Source organism: Oryctolagus cuniculus, chromosome 10 (assembly GCF_051225735.1).
Source record: "Oryctolagus cuniculus isolate XC-2025 breed Fujian yellow rabbit chromosome 10, ASM5122573v1, whole genome shotgun sequence".
NCBI lineage: Eukaryota > Metazoa > Chordata > Mammalia > Lagomorpha > Leporidae > Oryctolagus > Oryctolagus cuniculus.
The window spans coordinates 83,277,200-83,299,660 of NC_142876.1; the positions used below are offsets into that span (position 1 = coordinate 83,277,200).

The 22,461-nt window shown below is 44.1% G+C and overlaps 1 protein-coding gene across 4 annotated transcripts in view; it reads left to right on the top strand.

Annotated features, from left to right (window-relative positions):
• The window catches only part of SUCLG2 (succinate-CoA ligase GDP-forming subunit beta), a 295,805-nt gene that overhangs the window by 50,523 nt on the left and 222,821 nt on the right, over positions 1 to 22,461 (top strand). For 2 of the 4 annotated variants that reach the window (XM_002713297.6, XM_089305438.1), the window contains exon 2: positions 19,985 to 20,126. The exons of the other annotated variants lie outside the window; for them this stretch is intronic. In XM_002713297.6, coding sequence (XP_002713343.1) covers positions 19,985 to 20,126 — 142 coding nt within the window. The remainder of the gene's footprint in view (positions 1 to 19,984; positions 20,127 to 22,461) is intronic. 4 annotated transcript variants of the gene reach the window in all.

Genomic DNA, 22,461 nt, shown 5'->3' on the forward strand with positions numbered 1-22,461 from the left:
CTCCTGTAAGTGGAGAGTTTCGACAGTGAAAATGTGGAGAAAAGGGGAATTCTCTTTAGTATTACTTAAAAGTCTCCATAATATCACTTACACAAGAACTGTAAGATTTACTTTTCCATAGCAGTATTTTATTCATCATCAAGAACAAAATATCTTCTGAACACAGAGAGTGGACTTTGGATCGCACAGACACTGATTATTATTCTGCGCAGAGAACATTCAAAATGTCAGAGAGGGCGTCTCGTGAATTTCTGCAGCGAAGGTCGCTCATTTACTACTCTCCAAGTCAGTTCTTGGGTCTGCCAGCGTGACAGGCCGACCTGCAAGATGGAGTTAGCCAGGATGCTCAAAACTGCCATAAAGAAGCTATGAAGAGTCTATTGCCATCAAGTAAATCCCATTAAACTCAAACACATCCTTAACTATTAAGCACCATGAGATTGTTAGAAAGAGCGTGCGTGGGTTAACTCAGATGAAGTCAGCCCCATGGAGGCTCCCAGCTGAGCTTTTTGGAAAGGACTTGGGGGAGTCATTTAAAGAGGGTTCACACAGTGGAAACTGGAGGGGATGAAGCAAGATGCAGGGATGTTTCTTATACACTGAGATGATGTGCTGGACCCATTCTGGTAGTGATGACAGATGTGCAAAGTTAGAGGGAGAAACAGAGACAGACACGCAGACACACACACATAGGAGGGTGTGGGCTGAGATCTTCTATCTACTGGTTCACACCCCAAATGGTCATAAAGGCTGGAGCTGGGCCAAGCAAAAGCTAAGAGCCTAGAATTCTTTGCTGGTCTCTCATAAGGATGCAGGGACCCAAACACTTGGTTATATTATGTTGCTTTCTTAGGTGCAATAGCAGGGAGCTGGATCAGAAGCACAGTATCCAGGGCTCCAGCTGGCACTCTGATGTGGGTTGCCAGTGTTGCCAGAATACCAGCCCCAAGTAGGTCCTTTAGGGGTTCCGAGTACCTTCCCACACAATCTCTCTATTCTTCCAGTGGTCCGGGGAGTTGAGCGTTGCGTTTCATTGATACCGGTGTTGTACTCACTCAGTGTCACTAACTCATTGAAGGTGGAGATCCTGAAAGCACTCTTCCTGGGCATCTCCCGCTGCTGCTGTGTTTGGGCAACATGGTTGATGAGAACTGTGCAGTACTTTCCGTTCTCTCAGTTGTATCAGTGACTGCTCTGGTGGCAAGTGTAACTGTGTACATGTTTGGCTAGAGGTAGGTGAGCCAGAAAGATATTTTTTTTCTCTGTGTTTGAAAATTTAAGCAATGAGCCGTGGCTGATGTATCAGTGCACTATTCTGATTTTGTTAGCAAGCAGGCACTTCATGTGGAAATGATTCTTGGAACCCAAACCCCCTTTTGCTACCAAAGAGACTCACTTGAGTAAGTAGATGGAGTGACATACTCACACATGCACACATATACAAAGATACATCAGAGTTGTAGAAGATGGAATTAAATGATACTTTTGTATTTTTCTTAAAGTTTTTTATTTTTTATTTAAAAGGCAGAGTGACGTGTTTTTTTCTTCATACTATTTGTTGAACTCTTTTACTTAGGATTGGGTTAACTTTATGGGTCATTAAATAAATTGAAAGTAGATCTTTGTAAAAATTGAGAGAGAGGGGCTGGCGCTGTGGCATAGCAGTAAAACTGCCACCTGCAGTGCCGGCATCCCATATAGGTGCCAATTTGAGTCCCGATTGCTCCACTTCCGATCCAGCTCTCTGCTATGGCCTGGAAAAGCAGTGGAAGATGGCCCAAGTCCTTGGGCCCCTGTACTCTCGTGGGAGACCTGGAAGAAGCTCCAGGATCCTGGCTTCAGATTGGCTTAGTTCTGGCCACTGTGGCCATTTGGGGAGTGAACCAGCAGATGGAAGACCTATCTCTCTGTCTCTCCCTCTCACTGCCTGTAACTCTACCTCTCAAATAAATAAATAAAATCTAGCTCTTGTCCTGACGGTTGATGTACAATGCAGTACTTTATCCATTTTAGTATTTTTTTTTTTTTGTTCTGGTACCATTGGTTGAACTCTGTAATTAACACACAATTATTCTTAGGTGTTTAAATTTTAACCGAAAAGTGATCCCTGTTAGGAATTTGGAAAACATTATGTTGAGTGAAATAAGCCAATCCCAAAGGGACAAATACCACTTGTTCTCCTTGATAGGTGACAACTAACTGAGCACCAAAAAGGAAACCTGTTAAAAAAAAATACTATAACTAGTACTCAAACAGTACTTTACACTTTGTGTTTCTGTGTGGATGCAAACTGTTGAAATCTTTACTTGATATATACTAAATTGATCTTCTATATATAAAGATAATTGAAAATGAATCTTGATGTGAATGGAATGGGAGAGGAAATGGGAAAGGGGAGGGTTGCAGGTGGGAGGGAAATTACGGGGGGCGGGGTGGCAGCCATTGTAATCCATAAGCTGAACTTTGGAAATTTATATATATTAAATAAAAGTTAAAAATAAATAAATAAATAAATAAAATCTTTTTTATTTATTATTATTATTTTTGACAGGCAGAGTGGACAGTGAGAGAGACAGAGAGAAAGGTCTTCCTTTTGCCGTTGGTTCACCCTCCAATGGCTGCCACACCGCGCTGATCCAAAGGCAGGAGCCAGGTGCTTCTCCTGGTCTCCCATGGGGTGCAGGGCCCAAGCACTTGGGCCATCCTCCACTGCACTCCCTGGCCACAGCAGAGAGCTGGCCTGGAAAAGGGGCAACCAGGACAGAATCTGGCGCCCCGACCGGGACTAGAACCCGGTGTGCCGGCGCCGCAAGGCGGAGGATTAGCCTAGTGAGCCGCGGCGCCGACCAATAAATAAAATCTTAAAAAAAGAGAGTGAGAATGGGAGAGGGAGGAGGAAGAAGGGTCATAGCATGGGTTATAGGGAGAGTATGGTGGGAAGTATCAGTACTTTCCTAAATCTGTGTAAACTTGCATAACTTAAAAAAAAAAAAGGCAGAGTGATAGAAGGGAGATGAAAGAGAGAGAGAGAGAGAGAGAGAGAGAGATCTTCCATCACATATTCACTTCCCAAATGGCAGCAATGGCTGGAGCTGGGCCAGGCCTGAGCCAGGAGGCTGGAACTACATTTGGGTCTTCAAGTAGATGGCAGAGCCCAAGCTCTTGGGCCATCTTCTACTGCTCTCCAGGGCACATTAACAGGGAGCAGGATTGGAAACAGAAGAGTCAGGACTCGGACTGGCATCCATTTGGGTTGCCTGTATCACAGGCGGTGATTATACGTGCTATGCCACATTGCCGGCTCAAAACATTTTTTTTAAAAAATAAAAACACTTCTGAAACTAGTGCATAGTTTTATTCAGTTATTTAGCCGAAAGGCAGAGAGAAAGACTGTTAAATAGAGAGGGTTCCCCTCCACTAGTTCACTTCCCAGATGCCCGTAATAGCTGGGAATGAGCTGGGCCAGATTGGTCCAGGAGTCGGGAAACTGATCTCGGCCTCCCATGTGATAGGATTCAGTAATTTGAGCCATCACTGCTGTCTCTATTAGCTGGAAGCTGGAGTCGGGAGCCAGACATAGATAATAAACCCAGGTACTTCTTTATGGGATCATGGGCAGTTTTAACTGCTAGGCTAAATGCCCGTGCCCATAGTTTTTTCTGATTGTTTATTTTAAATATTTATTTATTTGAAAGGCAGAGTTGCAGAGAGAGAGAGAGAGAGAGAAAGAGTTCTTCCATCCGCTGTTTCACTTCCCAGATGGCCATGACGGCCAGAGCTACACAGATCTAGAGCCAGGAGCCAGGAGATTGTTCTGGGGCCCAAGGACTTGGGCCATCTTCTACTGCTTTCCCAGGCTATAGCAGAGAGCTGGATCGGAAGTAGGGCAGCCTGGACTCCAACCGGTGCCCCTATGGAAGGCGGCACTGCAGGTGGCAGCTTTACCTGCTGTGCCACAACACTGGCCCCGAGTGTGTGTGTGTGTGTATATTTATATATATCTAAAATGAGATGAAAGAGTGACCTGTTAGGAAATAACTTATTCATTGTGGGGAGCAACTCGGACTAGACTAAGTTACTGGAATTAAGACTTATTCTATGCATCTGCTCTCCCACAATATGGCGCTGGGAGAGGAGAAAACAGCTTCTACACAGCTGCCTCCAGTTCAGCCAATAAACTGTAGGACTTGCTCCTGATTGGAGGAGAGCAGCGTACTCGGCGTGTGGGCAGCCGAGTTGGGATTGGCGGAAGAGGACTATAAAGGAGGAGAGAGACGGCATGCACCAGGAACATCTAAGGGGAACACCTGTGCAGCCCCCGAGAGAGCCGGCCGGCGGTGTGCCGCTCCCCTGCGGAAGTGGGGAAAGTGGCCAGGGGGAAAGTGGCCAGGGCCAACCCGGGAAGGACCAGCAGCCAACCCGGGAAGAACCAGCAGCCAACCCGGGAAGGGCCGAGCAGACGAAAGAACAGCGCAGGGTCTTGTGTCGTTCCTCCACGAAGAGGGGGAGCGACAATTCATCCTGAGTAGAAGCTCAGTTTTTGTGAACAGAAACCTATCTTAGGATCCTACTGCCTGGCACAAAATCCTTAAACAAACTATGGATGAAATCCATTTTCTTTCCTTGCTTCTTTGAGCTCTCCTGACCTGCAGAGCTATAGGGTGGTCGGCCTGGAAGGGCAGTTCCCAGACACACAGTTGGGTGGTGGCTCCACAGCAGGTGGTGTCTCACCTCCAGGCCTCTGTTCTCATATTAAAAACTAATAGAAAAATTACCTATTCTAACTGGCCCTCTTTTCCTCTTGTTAATATATCTATCTAAGTTGAATTAAATGCACTTAGGAAATACTTACATTGAGTTTATAACTACTTTTATTTAGAAAAAATGGGGCATGTGGAGAATCATGTCCCAGTCATTCGTGTGTCCAGTGTGAAGAAGCTTCAGATGCTGCTCTCTCCTCACATTTGCTCCGATCAGTACAGAATAGAAGACATAAAGTAGAACAGAGAAAATTGAAATTTCTTTGTCCCATCCCCAAACTCATAATCTTTTCTGATCCACTGCCCTATACTTAGCAAATTGATTTCCAGTGTGTTTTGGCTTATCATGCCACCATTAAGTATGTTCATATTTTTTTTCTCTTAGGGTGTTTGTAAGTTCTTGTTTGGTCTTGTTCTGACCTGTTTTTCCCTCCCTGTGTTTTATTTTGGAAATATGTCTGCACTGATCCATTTCAAGAGCTGTTTCATTCATTTGGACCATTGATTGTGCTGTATTCCATTGGCTAGGCCACATTTTACTGATCCTTAGTTTTTATTTCTACTTTTTTGTTATGTCTACACCTCCATCTCCCTCTCTGGCTCTCAAAAAAAGAGAGATGTCTCCTATCTGCTGATTCACTCCCTAAATGCCCGTCAGGCCAGGCGGAAGCCAGAATCCAGGAGCCGGGAAATCTCAGTCTACTCCGATATGGGTGGCAAGGACCTCAATGCTTGAGCAGTTACTTGCTGCCTGCTGGGATGTGTGATAGTGGAATACTTGAATTAGAAGTGGAGCCTGGACATGAACCCAAAATGCAGGCATTCCACACGGCACCTTAACTGCCATACACACGCCTGCTTCTACGCAGTATCTCCTCGGAGAGAAAGAGAAACTCAGAGAGCCCCTGTAGTAGAATCAGGCTATAGCAGGGTAGTTTGCCTGTTGCCTGCTAGGGTTAATATTAAATAATGAAAGAAGGCTATAAGATCAAAGTCCTGCCACTTCTCAGGTGGGTAGAATGATGTATGGGAATGTCAATAGTGTAATAAGTGTATTGCAAAGACCAGTTTGAGGGAAAAAAATCGAAAAAAAAGTCACACAAAGTAACATTGTAAAGTATGAGTGTGTCTAATACTAGATGGCTTTTTTTTTTTTTTTGGAAGATTTTACTTATTTATTAGAAAGGCGGATTTACAGGGTAAGACGAGGAAGAGAGAAATGGAGAGAGAGAGATCTTTATCCTCTGGTTCATTCCCCAAGTGGCCTCTACCGCCAGGTTTGGGCCAGGTGGAAGCCAGGAGCCTGGAACTCCATCCTAGTCTCCCAGTGTATGGCCGGGGCCCAAGTACCTGGGCCGTCTTCTGCAGCCCTCCCAGATGCACCAGCAGCGAGCTGCATTGTAAGTGGAGCAGCCTGGTCTCTGACCAGCATTTCAGTATGGAATGCAGCGTCACAAGCGAGTGGCAACCCGACCCACTGTGCCATAACACAGGCCCCGAGTGACTTTTCAAAGATCTGAATTTGATCTTCTCACTCTGCTTCTTAAGTCTCTGTGGCAGTAACATCAGAACTCTGGCTGTTGCTTGTATACACCTGGATAGTCGGTCCCAACTTCAGATCTCTGCACAGATACCATTTCCTCCAAGGTTGGCCTGTGTAATTCATCATGTGAATTTACTTCTCTCTCAGTACTTCCTACTGTCTGTCATTACACACTTCATTTATGCACCTGTATCTTTCGTTCCTGCCTCCCCCCCAGGACAGAGGCTTTCTGATGGCAAAGCACTTGTCTGTGCTGTGTGCTGATAGACCCGGATATCAAATACAGAGGCCACCGCATAGATGCACAGTGGAAAATTGCTAAACGAGTGAACAAAGTGTGTAGGTTCTGCCTGTTTCCTTGCTAGGAGTGCATTTTTGTTTGTATTCTGCTGCTGTAACAGAATACCTCAGACTGGTCATTTACAAAGGAGAGGAATGTATTCCTTGTATTTTTGGAAGCCGGAAAGTCCAAGGGCAAGGGCATGGGGCTGCATCTGGAGAGGGAGCCCTCTTGTAGATGGGGATTCTCTGCAAGTGCCGAGATGGTGCAGGACGTCACATGGCACGAGGGGCGCAGCCCAGAGACAGCCAAACTGGCTTGTACAGCAGACCCCTCTGCAATAACCCATTAATTCACCCGTCCATGAATGAATGAGTCCATTCATGGGCAGAGCCCTTAGATATAATCACATCTTTATTATTACTCTTAGTTTTAAAGATTTACTCATTTATTTGAAAGGTAAAGTTAGAGAGAGAGAGAGAGAGAGAGAGAGAGATGTTTCATGTACTGTTCACTTCCCAAATGGCTGCAGTGGCTGGAGCTGGGCCAGTCTGAAGCCAGGAGCTTCTTTCTGGTCTCCTACTTGGGTGCAGGGTCCCAAATACCTGGGTCATCTGCTTTTCCAGACTTATTAACAGGGAGCTGGATGGGAAGTAGAGTTGGGTCTCAAACCGGCACCCATAGGTGATGCCAATGCTGCAGGTGGCAGCTTTACCCGTTAGGCCACAGCACCCACCCCAGCATAATCACATCTTGAAGCTCTCCTATCATCCTACCTGTTACTGCTATCCTGATGAAGACGAAATGTCAGCCTGAGTTTTGGAGGGGACATTCGCGCCTCCAAACAGTGAAATTAAATGCCTGTGCAATGTGATGCAACCTGAATGTGTTTGCTTTATCTGCAAATAATCCTGGTCCACTTCTGTTTGCACTGTAAAATTAAAGCGACTTTCTTTCGGCAGTGTGGTGGAACTGGCATACTGTCCAGCAGAGGACACTTTGAAAGGAGGCCGTCCAGTGTTTCTGGAGCCTTTCTTGTGTGTTTCTGCTGTGTGCTCGTATGCTCGTGTTTATCAGGGTTGTGTTTTCCCTACTTGATTCTGGCAGAGCAGCAGTGTGGTTAGCCAGCCAACCCTCCTTTGGGCATTCCTCCTTTACTATAAAGAGTTTTACATTTCTCTGCTCAGTAATGGTGCTCTTCTAGACCTAGGATAAAAAGAATGCGGCAGTATCTTTCTGGACTTCAATTCTGTTGACGTCATGAAACGCATCAGCAGCTTCTGTTTCATTCGGAGTTCCCTGGTTTCCCCCTGAACCTCGAATTCAGTGCAGCTCTGTTCATTCCCTCAGTGAAATCTGTACACCAGAGCCCCTGGCCTCTGTGTCTGTACCACTTGTTACGGTTTTCTTACCCTTTGTGCTTCTCTGTTAACTATTTATAGCTAACATTATTTTTCTGAACTTGTCAAAAAATTATTTCTTTGAGACACAGTGTTCCCTTCTGCTGGTTCACTCTCCAAATGCCCAAAAGTGGACCTCAGTCCAGGTCTTCCCACATGGATGGCAGGAACCCAACTACTTGAGCCATCGTCGCTACCTCTCAGGACCCACGTTGGTAGGAAGGTGGAGTCAGGTTCTCTGATGTAGGCTAAATGTGCACTCCTGGTTAACATTTCTTTTTGAATACTTCTCATCTACTCTGTTCCAGCGAATTTGCATAATTCAACTAATTTAATCATTGTGACCACCTACTAGGCTGGACCTGAGAGCATCCTGCACTTTTTCAGTGGGGAAACTCATTTCAGCTGCCGTTTCTGTCACACACAGGGTAGGTAGGATCCCGCTGCACCGCCACCAGGGTTTAAGAGCTCTGGCACGGGAGCTCATTCCTTTCCTTGCATTGTACGAGGCAGGGGTCAGGAGCATGCAGTTCCAGACAGACGGGCTGATCTGTTTCCAGAGGTGAGTCCTTGAAGATACTGCACTTGACCACAGAGTAAAGAGGAACAGTGTGAGTCCCCACGCGTCCACTGTCCTCTTTGTTGGGTGTTACTTTTTCCTCGCCGTAGACATAGGCTGATCATTTTGTTTGCTTTTTCTTAGCTTTTTCTTTAGCATATTTTCACACTGAAGGAGAAGTCCATAGATTGGCATTGTCACATTAAGGCTGGAACAGGATGTAGTGTCATAATTTCTTGTCTTTCAAATGGGGTTCCATTTAATCTCTCTTACAGGGTGGCACAGTTAAAGTGGCTTCTTTATCAGAGCCTGTTGGAATCAAGCAGGCCTTTTATTTTATGACACCCAGCGTTGAGATACGTTGAGTTCTATCTGTCTTTCCCTTTGCACCAACACATTTATTTGAAGCCTGGTATTTCCTAGGTAACATGACTAAGGTAGATTTATGGGTGGTGATTTGCATCGAGAACAACATTGGCAAAAACTAAAATATAACACACACTAACTTTTGGCCTGCCACAGCCCACTGAGCATCTGCCTTCACTGCCGCAGTGTAGTAAGAGGAAAATATATTTTCCTCTGAGTTTACGGCTAATTCCTTGTTTGTATTCCAGTGTCGTCATTGCTGTTGAGAGCCCGAAATGAGGTTTAAGAGGCTCTTCATTTCTAACAGCAGGCGTTCCTTTCAGAGGTAGTGGTGCTGGGTAACAGCAAGTGCAGCTCTCGCTCTCCTACCTTGTAGGAAATCGTTGGGAAAACCCTGCTAACTTTAAGGGAGGGTGCAAGCCTTTTATGTTCTAGACAACTTAATAGAGCTGCAAGAGCTACATCACTGGGTCAGTTACTTCTTAATGTTGATTTTAGGTAGATTGATTTTTCATTGCACAAATAATAAATGGGTTTGTTCTTTCAAAAAAATTTGGCATTATAGATGAGGTTAAAGCTTCTTTGGCCGCTACCTTCCTTGGCCTGCCCTGGCTGAATTTACTGGTATTAGCTTGGTGCACATCATCTGGACCTTTTCCTGTATGGATACATTATGATTTGCATATACCTATCATTAAAGCGTTTAGAATGCTGCTTTGTGTGTGGACGCGTGTGTCTAAAACACAAGTGTTGTGCTGTGCATATCATTCTCTACCTTGTTGGTTTGCTGTGGGAAGGCTGGTTTCTTTTAGCAGAGTGACTGCCAAGACTTAACTGTTCAGACTGCTACTCTTACAGTTTGTTTCCAAGATCTCGGTAGTAAAGAGATCAAAGATTGATTTCTCACTTAGGCACATGTAGGTTGGTGACACCAGGGCAGCGGTCCCCCAGGTAGGAATTCAGGAATCCAGGCTGCTTCCACCCTGTGACTCCAGTGTCTGCACAAGTGGCTTTCAGGTCACTGCAGTGAACAGGAAGGGCTTTGGAGGGTTGTTCGTGTCGTCTTAAAAGTTCTAGCACACTAGTTTGAGAGGTCCCAGACATTAGAGGAATTCCGTGTTGTCACAGGTATTTTAAATGCTTCATGGACATTTACTCCTTGATTTATGATAGATAAGCCCAACATAACCTGAAGATATTGAGAATACTTTTCATACACCCAAACCACCAAACATAGCTTTGCCTAGCTTACCCTAAGTGTGCTCAGAACATTTAAGTCAGCCTGTTGTTGGGCAGAGTCATCTAACACAAAAGCTGTTTTATATTCAAGTGTTAGTTATCATGAAGTTAGTATTGAAAGTGAAAAACAGAAAGGTTGTGTATGTATGCTCATGCGCCATCACATCATTGAGAAATCTCCAACTGATTCATTGTCAGGGGGCACGTGTGGTGAATGTGGTTTTGGTTAGCCACTCTCTTCTTTGATAGGCCCTTGGGTCATTTCCAGCTTTTGCCTTTGTTTTGTGCAGCGATACCTAGAAAATCCTCGTAGGTGTCTCTGATAGATGTTTTGCTGGGATAGACAATTGAGAAGTGGACTTCCTTGGTCAGAGAATGTGGGTGTTTTGTTTTCATAAATGCTGTCAAATTGTATTTGAAGATATTCGTACCAGTGGCTGACTTGGGTGGGTGATGTGATGAAACCCATTTTACTCTGCCTTCCACAGTGATAGGATCAAGCCTGTATCCCCCACCCCATCCACACCCCCCCTTTGGCCAACAGCACCTTCATTCCTTGAGGCAGAATGACTTCCCCTGTTTGTTTGAATTTTGATTTTCCAGGATTCCTGTAGGTATTAGGCCCTAATGCTCCTTGATGCTTCTTTCTTTAGGGAGGCTGTGCTTGGGTGCACAGTCAGGCTGAAGCCAGAGGAGCAAGTGCAGAGCCAGTGGGTGGGCAGAAGTATGCACAGATTCTCCCTTTGGGGGGCGCCGAACTCAGTGACATTTCTTCCTCTGCTCCCTTTATTGATTTGTGCCCCTGTGGTGCTATTTCCGTAGTCTCCGCGTCTAATTTTAAAGCCGTGGGGAGAAGGATGATTTCTCAGTTGTGTCATTTTTTTCTGTGTAGCTGTCTAATTTTGTGCTTTGAGTTTTCTGGTGAATTTTTGCCCGCTTAGTCATTGTCTTTTTATCTCTTGGCTCTCTTTGTCCTTCCCCTCATTTTTCATTCTTTTTCTTCTGCCTCTGCTCCCTTATTCCCTTAGGCCCTTAAATCTTGATGTGTTGCTTTTCTTTTAAGTTGGATTTTCCTCTTTCCCTCCAAGCTTAGAAATGCAGCTGAGAAGGGAGCAGTGGCGAGGTCGGTGTGTGAGCCCATGGGGAGCTAAGCTAGGAGTCCAGCTGCCCCAGCTGGTTGGAGGACGCGATGCTGTTCCAAGATGGTCACTTTGCCAAAATCCCTGTAAAGAAAGGAAGCACAGGAGGAGTTAGTCCAGCTCGCATCCTGCCTCTGGCTCCCAGTAAGATCCCAGTAAGGCCATTCCCTTCCCTAGGCTCACGGTTCCTGACTGCAAAATGAGGAGCTGTGACCCCAGCAGACCATACGTATCTTGGAACACCAGTGTGTGAAATACATGACACGAGATTCTGCCTCATCATTTAATAGATTGTTAGAAAAAGGGAAGATAATTAGTTGCGGGAGTTGTCCGTGCCATTGGAAGGGAATCGGGCTGGGGAGGTAACAGATCGACAGCTTCAACAATTGTGAGTCCCAGGAGGGGAAGGAGGTGGTGGGACCCGGGTCTAGGCCAGTGAAGGGTGTGGGAGTCACGGCCAGGGAGATGGTGGGAGCTGGAATGATGGAGGGAGTGTTGTGCCGAGGGATCAGGGTGCTCAAGAGGAAATGCAGCTGCTGTCAGAGGTATCCACCAGCTAAGAAAGAGGAAGCCAGAGCCTGCCGTCTGACCCCACCATCCAGTCTCTGACCAGAGTCTCGAGTTAGACAGAAGCTGGGTGGTAAAGGAGAATGAGGGATGAACCTAAGAGGAAGCAGCAGATATAGTCATTCCTCCATATCCAGTTTTCCCTTGAGAGTTTTTTTTTTTTTTAGATTTTTATTTATTTATTTGACAAGTAGAATTATAGACAGTGAGAGAGAGAGAGAGAGAGAGAGAAAAGTCTTCCTTCCATTGGTTCACTCCCCAAATGGCCACAATGGACAGAGCTGCGCCAATCCCAAGCCAGGAGCCAGGTGCCTCCTCCTGGTCTCCCATGTGGGTGGAGGGCCCAAGCACTTGGGCCATCCTCCACTGCTTTCCCAGGCCACAGCAGAGAGCTGGACTGAAAGAGGAGCAACTGGGACAGAACTGGCACCCACATGGGATGCCAGCACTACAGGTGGAGGATTAACCTAATGCACCACGGCGCCGGCACCTCTTGTGAGGTTTTTGATACCTGTGGTCAACCACGATCTGAAAATATGAAATAAAAACTTCCAGAAATAATACATACAATTAAAATAAGTTTTATCATAGCCTGTTGTTATAATTTTTCTGTGTATTATTAGCTATTGTTAATCTGTTACTGTGCCTAATATCATATGTTAAATTTCATCATAGATAGGTATGCATAGGAAAAAATACTATAAATAGCACTTGGTACATTCCATGGTTCCAGACATCTCCTGGGAATCTGGAAATGGATACCCCTTGGGTAAGGGTGACTCCTCTACTTGGCAGAAACAGTTGAAAGCTATCGGATCAGGTGATTTTTTTAAAGATTTATTTATTTATTTGAAAGAGTTAAAGGGAAAGACAGAGAGGTCCTCCACCTGCTGGTTCACTCCCCAAATGGCCTCAATGGCTAAGGCTGAACTAGGATGAAGCCAGGAGCCAGGAGCTTTATCTGAGTTTCCCACATGGGTAGCATGGGAGACTAGGGCCATCTTCCGTGGCTTTTTGAGTAGCATTCAGCAGGATTAGAAGTAGAGCAGCTTTGACTCGAAACAGCATCCATATGGGATACCAGCATCGCAGGTGGTGGCTTTGCTGTCTGTGCCATCATGCTGGTCCCAAGGGTCAGATGATCTTTAAACTCTTATTTTAAAGATGTCTTAAAATTTGTTTTTATTTATTTTAAAGGGAGAGAGGGAGGGAGAGAAAAGAGAGAGTCATATAGAAAGAAAGGGATCTCCGTCTGCTGATTCACTCCTCAAATGCCCACAGTAGTCATGGCAGAAGCTGGGAGCTGGCAGTGCAGTCAGAGTTTCTGTGTGTGTACCAGGGACTCAATTGCTTGAGTTGTCATGTGCTGCCTCCCAAGGTGCTCATATCAATAACAGGAATCTGGAATCAGGAGTGGAGCTGGGACTCCCGCCCAGGAACTCCGACGGGGATGCAGGCATCCCAAGTGGCATCTTAATCGCTGTGCCAAACTGCTGTGCCTGCCCGTAAACTAGGATTTCAACGGGAGTTAAAATCTCCTTCTGCCCTGGTGGTATCTTGGGATCACATCTGTTCACATCTCCACCTCCTTCCCTGACAAAGCCAGCAGCAGTCACATTTTCCTTTCACGTGCTCTGCCAGCATTGCATCAAAGTCTTGTTCTTGTTAGACTGTTAGCTTTCTTGACAACAGGGATATCATCTTAACTCTGCCTCAGCGTGTGTCACCAAGGGGACCCTGGGAATGTGGGGTCAGAAGACAAACACAGGGAACCCACAGAATGTGACAGCCATCAGTACCCCTGCACAGAGAGCCTAGGTCTTTTACTGCCTCCTGTGACGTATGCTTCAGCCTGGCTTCCTACGATTGTTCGATGAGTCAGGATAAGCTGTGTCATATACGTAAGCTGGGTTCTGTTTCAGCTTCTCGGATCATCACCTGGGATGCGTCTGTCCTCACTGTGGCCTCTCACTGACAGATCTGCTGCCGTCTTGAATATTGTTTTTCCCCTTGTCATATGAGAGAGATCTTGGGCAGAGTGGGAAGGAGTGCAGTGTAATGTTGTCCAGGATGGGTCACACAGTGGATGTCCTTGCAACTGAAGTGGCTGGAACTCGCTACATGGCCTTATGTTAACTTCAGCTAGGGCACAGAAGTGCCTGGAAGGAGGAAGACTGGACATATCTGTTGATTTGCACTAATGACAGCTGCAGAGAGAGATGATAATGCTTGACTTTTTGTGATAGGTTTAACCATTTTATAATAGGATTGCTTAGTATACCGCCTGGTGCATGGTGAGTCATGGTAGACAGAAATATTATTGTTAATGTTAATATTCAGTAATTCTTTTTTTTTTTTTTTTTACGATTTCTATATTTTTATTTGAAACAGTTACAGAGAGAAAGAGAGCTCTTCCATCTGCTTGGTTTATTCCAAGTGGATGGAAGAGCTTTATTGGCTGCAATGGTGGGGGCTAGGCCAGGCCTAAGCCAGTAGCCAATAGCTTCTTCTGGGTCTCCCATGTGGATACAGGGGCCTAAGCACTTGGGCCATCTTCTGTTACTTTGCTGAGTACATTAACAGGGAGCTGGATCAGAAGTGGAGCAGCTGGGACTGCAACCAGCGCCCATATGGGATGCCTGCCTCACAGGCGGTGGCTTAACCCACTGTTCCACCATGTTGGCCCTCTAAAGATTATTTTGTTCCAGTATACTTTACACCACGAATTGCTTAGCAAATTTCTCTTCACCTTTTTGTTTAATCCTTGAAAATGCAAAAGCTAACTTCAGTTGTTCCTCTCTAGCACAAATTCTATTTATTTATTTGAGAGGCAGAGAGAGAAGAGAACAGAAGAGAAAATGCGCAAGAACTCCCATCTGCTGGTTAACTCCCCAGATGATTGAAATGGCCAGAACTGAGCCAGCCCAAAGCTGGGAGCTGAGTATTCAATACAGGTCTCCCTTGTGGGTGGTGAGAAGCCAACTACTTAAGCCATCACTGCTGGCTCCCATTATCTGCATTGGCAAGAAGTTAGAATTGGGGGCCAGAGTGGGGACTTAAACCCATCATCTACATTTTTTAGGATGCAGACTTTTTTTTTAAAGATTTTATTTATTTGAAAGATGGAGTTACAGTTACAGACAGAGAAGGAGAAACAGAGAGAAAAGTTCTTGATCTGCTGGTTCACTCCGCAGATGGCTGCAATGGCTGGAGCTGTGCCCAATCCCAAGCCAGGAACCAGGGGCTTCTTCTAGGTCTCCCATGTACATGCAGGGGCCCAAGTACTTGGGCCATCATCTACTGCTTTCCCAGGCCGCAGCAGAGAAATGGATTGGAAGAGGAATAGCTGGGACATGAACCACTGCCCATATGGAATACCCCGGGATGCAGACATGTTTAACTAGTGTCCTGGCTGCTTGGTCAAATGCTCATGCCAGCACAAATTCTTCGTAAGTGGAGCTGACGCAATTTAGTTTTATACTTAGGGACTCTCCTTTTTCCAGTTCTGTATTGGTCAAAAATAGATGATCTTTCTCTAAGAGGATTACTTTGTGGAGTGATGGGTTGGATGTCAACAGTGGCTTTGGAACTATGCTCACCGTCTTGTTTTTCAATTTAAGAGCAACAGACTTTAAGCTGGCTTTCACTTGAGTCAATGTAGAAAGAGTCAATATGTATTATATGCCTATGAAGCTGCTCTCTGGATCAATTGCAATTAGTTGGCAGCAGATTGCATTAACATACCTAAAATTAATACAGTGAATGTTCTGATAAAAAGGAATTGACCACAACCACACTGTGGCTGTTTTTAGTCCCTCTGAACTGTGCTTTTCAAACTGTATTTTCTTTTTCTTTGGTTAATGGCTTTAAATTGGTTCGTCAACATAGACTGAATCCATCGATCCTTCCCACTTGCCTTTTAAAAGTGGTCCCAGATAATGGCACATCTGTAACGTTTAATGTTTTCTTTCATTAAGGAGCTTTTACTAAATGCCTTAAACTTGTATTTTTCTTATTGTGTTACGTGATGTGCTGTGAAGACTGTTAAACCTGCGTGTATACTCATTTATGAAATTTTGTGTTTTTTGAATTGCTAATGTTTCTTAGGACTTAAAAAAGTCAGAAGTAGGGTTAACAAATAATACACAGCTAGCAAACCAAATGCAAGAAGTGATATGAGTCCTGCTTGTCTGGCAGTTTATTTTTATCCCAGCATTATTTATTTCAAAAGAAGAAATGCACTATTACAAACGTTATTGTAATTATTATAAGGATAAAAGAGCTGTCTTTAGGTTTGATCATGTCAAAATTTAAATTTTTACAGATATGCATAAATTATGTCCTTTTTCAGTTCTTAAGGAATAACTTTCCTATTTTTAGAGGTGGTCCATTTCTGGGATTGAGAAATTGTCTTTATCAGGGACAAAAAGGTAGGGTGTATTCATTTGACCATCTGACTGGTCTGTTTTTAGCGTCTTCCATATGCTAAGTACCTTGCTGTTTCTCGAAACATACCAAGAAGTTTAAGGCACCCCCAACAAGAACTTGGTCTGGTTGTAGAGATCCAGAGTCTAGTTGGAATTCCTGTTGTCACAGAGGGCTCATGAGTATGCTGTAGCTTGGAGAGTCTGAATAAAAATGTCATTTTAAGGACAAATCAGAAGTCCTGGGATCTAATGTTTCTGTTTGGCAAACCACAGGGACCTCGGTTTTGGGGTCTGTCTGGTGCTGCCTTGGATAGCCACTGAGGCGATTCCTAGAAGTCGCCAGAGCATGTACCAGGTGATCTTTCACTTGTCAGCAGTCCTGTGATGCAGCTGTGAGATTGATTTTTCAGTTTGTATTAATGGCATCGTCATCTTCCCTCCTGCAAGTGGTGGTTTCTTTGTGCCATGATTCATGAATGGAAACAGACTAAGTGTATTCAGTTTTTTGTTTTTTTCTTTCGCAAATGGAGCTTCTGAGTTTGTTGGGAAATCTTACTGGATGAAATGAAAAGAAGGAAGGAACTTTTCCTGTCGTTCTGCCCTTTGACACTGCCTTCCCATACAGATTAAAAACCAATTGATAGTGTATATTGGAACATTGCTTTTCCTTGAAACGTAAGCACAATTATTGCAATATACAAGTTGAAGATTAGGAAGTATTCTAATTAATAGTGAGTCTTTTGGGTTATTATACTCAACTGTGATGTACAAAATAGAGAATCTCATCAAATACAAAGTGGCTATTCTTGGACTCCATTAGAAACTAAGATGTATTCATCCAATTTTCTTCATTATAACAAAATACCTGAGGCAGGTCAACTTTATTTAGCTCTCAGTGTAGGATGCTTCAGGTTCAATCAGTGTGTTGCGGACTCTTGCAAGTGCTCCCTTTGGCTGCCTCACCTCATGGCAGATGACAAGGTCTGGAAAATGTGCCTAGGGAAGATCACGTTGCAAAACTGGGATGTAGAAATGCTGGAGTCCCCCAGTCCCTTCAGAGGGTCTGTTCTCAACTGACCTAGGATGTCTTTCTAGGCCCTACCTCTTTAAACTATAGCAGTGACCTCAGAGATTTACCAATGCCATCTCACTATTCCAAGTGATCAATTTCAGTTCACAATTGATCATAATGAAAGGACTAAGAGTCAAAGGAAGCACATAAACAAGTCTAGTACCTGCTAATACTAACTGATAGAATAAATAAAGGGGAGAGTGATCCAACATGGGAAGCGAGATACTCAGCAGACTCATAGAATGGTGGATGTCCTAAACAGCACTCTGGCCTCAGAATCAGCCCTAAAGGCATTCAGATCTGGCTGAAAAGCCCATGAGAGTATTTCAGGCATGGAAAGCCAAGACACTCTGGCAAAAAAAAAAAAAAAAAAAAAAAAAAAAAAAAAAAAAAAAAAAACCCTAAATGAAAGATCTCTGTGAGTGAGATCCCAGTGGCAAGAACAGGTCTTCAAAGAAGGAGGTACCTTTCTCTGAAGGGAGGAGAGAACCTCCACTTTGACTATGACCTTGTCTAAACAAGATAAGAGTCGGTGAACTCAAAAGGCTTCCATAGCCTTGGAAACTCATGACTGGTGCATAGGGAGATTACTGATGCCATAAACAGGAGTGTCAATTTGTAAAGTCAACAACAGGAGTCACTGTGCACTTACTCCTCATGTAGGATCTCTGTCCTTAATGTGCTATACATTGAGACTTAATGCTATAATGAGTACTCAAACAGTATATTTCACTTTGTGTTTCTATGGGGGTGCAAACTGTTGAAATCTTTACTTAATGTATACTAAACTGATCTTCTGTAAAAAAAAAAAAAAAAGAGAAGAAATTATCAATTCCCAACTTGACTCTCACTGGGATTAAACATGACAATAGGTCTGATCTGATTTCATCATCATTTAAAAAATCATCTATTATTTTTCACTTTATGTGTGGGAGCAAACTGTTGAAATCTTTACTTAATGTATGCTAAACTGATCTTCTGTATATAAAGAGAATCGAAAATGAATCCTCATGTGAATGGAAGGGGAGAGGGAGTGGGAAGGGGGAGGGATGCGGGTGGGAGAAACGATATGGGGGGGAAGCCATTGTAATCCATAAACCGTACTTTGGAAATTTATATTCATTAAATAAAAGTTAAAAAAAAAAAGTTTTCCTGGTATATTTTACAATGTTTAGCAATGAATAATGCTGTGTGCTTTATTATTTGGAGTAGAGGTTGGACTTCAAGACATAGGCTATGTAATAGAAACTTTAACATTTTTCTTAAAATAATCACATCATTTTAAAATACTTGCAGACTCATAGAAAGTTGCAGAAGGGTGTAACAAATCCATGTACCCTTTGCCTCACTTTCCTCTAACATTGATGTTTTTTACAAGGGGATTTGAGCATTCTCGGGTGCTTCTTTAAAGTTAAGAAAAAAGATGTGAAATTAACTTCAAGATGTCATGACTTTGAACAGCCCTTGTCTTGATTGTTGAGGAACAGTTTTTTTTGTTGTTGTTGTTGTTTTTGTGCGTGTAAATTGTTGAACTCTTTACTTAGCATAGAGTTGGTCGTCTGTGTGTAAAGTTAATTGAAAATGGATCTTAGTAGAAAATGGGACTGGGGATGGGAGAGGGAGGAGGAGGAGTGGGAGAGTGGGTGGGATGGGAAAATCACTATATGGTATGATGGGAAAAATCACTATATCTTAAAGTTGTATTTATGAAATGCAGGAAGTTTGTATTCCTTAAAAGGTTTCTTTGAGGGAAAATAAATTTGAAAAGTACACAGAAAAATGATATTAAAAATGTATTTATTTTGCTACAAAAAAGTTGAAATCCATGCATACATTTTCACAGTATGTGTTTTCCATGAACTTTTTTATGATTCCTCATATGTAAGAATTTGGACTTTTTGGTGTGCCAAAATAAACATTTTTTTATTCTGCTTTTCCCCCAGATCCTTTAAACACCTTTGTATCATTGTAGTATAGTGTCAGAATGAGGAAGTTGGCCTGGTAGATTCCTGTTAATTCAGTAATTTCAGTTTTTAGACTATAGATAATATCCCTCTGTCACTGTATTTTAAATATCTGCATTCATTGAGAATGTATGCATTTGTCTTTAATATGTTTGATTAAAAATAGTATTAAAAATGGTGGGGCGGGCATTTAGTTCAGCAGTTAAGACACTTCTTGGGATGCTTGTATCATGTGTCAGAGTGCTGGCCAGCATTCAAGTCTTGGTTCTACTCTTGATTCTCCTTTCCTGGTGATGTGTACCCTAGAAAATAGTAGGTGTTGATTCAACATCAACATGTAGCGAGTCCCTGCTACCCATGTGGGAGACCTGGATTGAGTTCCAGATTTCTGGCTTCCCCCGGCCCAGCCTTGGCTGTTGAGATGTTTCACAAGTGAACCAGTAGATGGGAGATCTGTTTGTCTGTCTCTGCCTTTCAAATAAAATAAATATTAAAATGCTTAAGAATGAGGAATTCACATAGTTTCTCTTTCGCCTGTCTGAACCCCGTGTTTCTGATTGGCAGCTGGTATGCCTACAGAAGTGACGAATGTGTAGAATACAGGCTGTGAGTGTTGACTGTGGTTCTTGTTACTGATGCCTGTGCTCCCTCTTTCCCTCAATCTCTAGGGAGTTCAGCTCACCTCCAGAAGATGGCTCAACCTGCAGGAGTATCAGAGCAAGAAGCTGATGTCTGACAATGGGGTGAGAGTGCAGCGATTCTTTGTGGCGAACACTGCCAGTGAAGCTCTGGAGGCTGCTAAGAGGCTAAGTAAGTGAATGTGTAACAGGTAGAACATGCCCAAGGTAGCAGTGAATCCATGGGCAGTGGTGTCCCCTGCTGCTCCTTCTGGGCCAAGGGACTGCACCCACAGGGGAAGACGCTGGTGAGAACTTTGCATTGCAAGAGCCGGGGTCCGGTCAGGAAGCCTTGTTTGTTTCACAGGACAGAGCAACATGTGGGATGTCATCTTCTGGTAATCTTTCTGAGTTTACAGTCACGGTTTCACCTCTCAGCCGTGGTTTAGCAGCTGGGAGCAAGATCAGTATGGCTGAAGGGTGTCATAGAGAGGAGCCTGTGGCAGGGTGAGTTAGCATCTCTATAGTAACCGCAGAACTTGCTGTGAGCTCCCTCTGGGGGAAGGGGGAGGATATATGCTTTGAAGCCAGGTTCAGTTTTGTCCCGTGTACTGGCTCTGTAACCTTGCCTATGTGTCTCCTCCTTGCTGTGCCTGTTTCCTTAGCCCTGGATCATAGCTAACAGTGTTCATCTTCCAGTGCTGCTGTGAGTCTGTCAGGGAAATTGTACACTGTAGTGGTGGAAAGTCTTAACTCATTTCCCTAATCATGGATTGAAAAGTTAGGAATCGGCTCCTGCTGTCTGCTTCTTAGTAGCCATGGCTTCCAGTGCTATACAGATTGTCTTGCAGTTAGTTTGGTTGTGCAGTGTCCATTAGAAATACAATGGGAGCCATCTAAGTATTTTCGAGTTTTCCTATTTTCTGTTGAGAAAAATGAAAAGTGGGGTGAGTGTTGTGGGACAGAGGGTTCAGTCACTGCCTATGACACAGACATTCCATATGGGTGCCACTTGTAGTCCCAGCTGTTCTGCTTTTGATCCAGCTCCCTGCTGATGTGTCTGGGAAAGCGGTGGAAGATGGGCCAAGTATTTGGGCCCCTGCACCCGTGTGGGAAACCCAGATGAAGCTCCTGTTGTTTCAGCCTGGCCCCGGCCTGGCCATAGCAGGCATTTCACAAGTGATCCAGCGGATGGGAGATTCCCCCTCCCCAATATTGCCTTTCAAATGAATAAGTAAATCTTTTTAAAGAAAAAGAAAAATGAAAAGAAATGAGTGAAATTAACTTTAATAATAGACTTTATTTACTCATATTCAGACCTCATTTCAGCATGTCATTGACATTAAAAAATTATCCTGGGACATTTTATGTTCTTTTTATGTCTGAATCTTCACAAATCTGGTTTTTGTTTTGTATCTGCAGCACATGTTACTTCACACTATTGTATTTTTTGTGTGTGATTTATTGATTTATTTGAGAGGCAGCGTGATAGAGAGCAAGGGAGAGGCAGATCTTCCATCCACTGGTTCACACCTCAAATAGCCACAATGGCAGGGGTTGGGTGAAGCTGAAACCAGGAGCCTGGAACTCCATCCTGTAAAAAAAAATTAGCAGTGTGGCATTACCCGTGCTGGGACTAGGGAGGGAAAAGTCAGACAGTGAAGCCAGCTTAAATAAAACGGCGTGAAAGCTGAGCAATGAACATACATTTTTAAGAAACTGATTTTAGTTCTTGAGTGGTTTCAAACTAAGAACTCGAGGCAGATGCAGCCATGTGTGTGAGCACAGGTACCTGCTTTTACCTGTGTGTTCCTGAGATGCTCTGTGGGGCTCTGTCGCCAACAGCTGGCCTCTGTGTGGTCCTGCTTACAGCTGGGTGAGAACTGAGAGAGCTAATCCAGGCACCTCATTTGCTGAGTAACTGATTTATCCTTCCCTTCCTCAGTGAACGGTTTTGGTAGAAGGAAGATGTCTTCTGATTTCTATTGCAGAATAGTTTTGATCTGAGGAGCATTTCATAGAACTAGAGGAGGAGCTGGTTCCAGTTCTAGTTGTCTAAAGGTGAAATGAGGGTTGGCGCTGTGGCATAGGAGGTTAAGCTGCCTCCTGCAGCCTCTGCATCCCAGAAGGGTGCTGGTTCGAGTCCTGGCTGCCCCCCTTTGGATCCAGCTCCCTGCAGAGGGTGTCCCAAGTGCTTCAGCCCCTGCACCCACCTGGAGACCTGGAAGAAGCTCCTGGCTTCAGATTGGCCCAACTCCAGCTCCTGCAGCAATTTGGGGAGTGAACCAGCAGATGGAAAGACTTCTCTCTGCCTCTCCTTCTCTCTGTAGTTCTGCTTTCAAATAAAATAAAATAAAAAAAGATAGGTGAAATGAGTTATGATCGTAAAGATGAAAGCTAGTGTGCACATCACAGAGGCTTCTCAAGGGAGCAAAGCAGAAAGAATCTGGCAGAACTGCGCAGTGCTTGGATTCTTGTCAGCTACAAGATTGAACAAAACTGAAAGTGCCACGGCTGTTGACCATGGA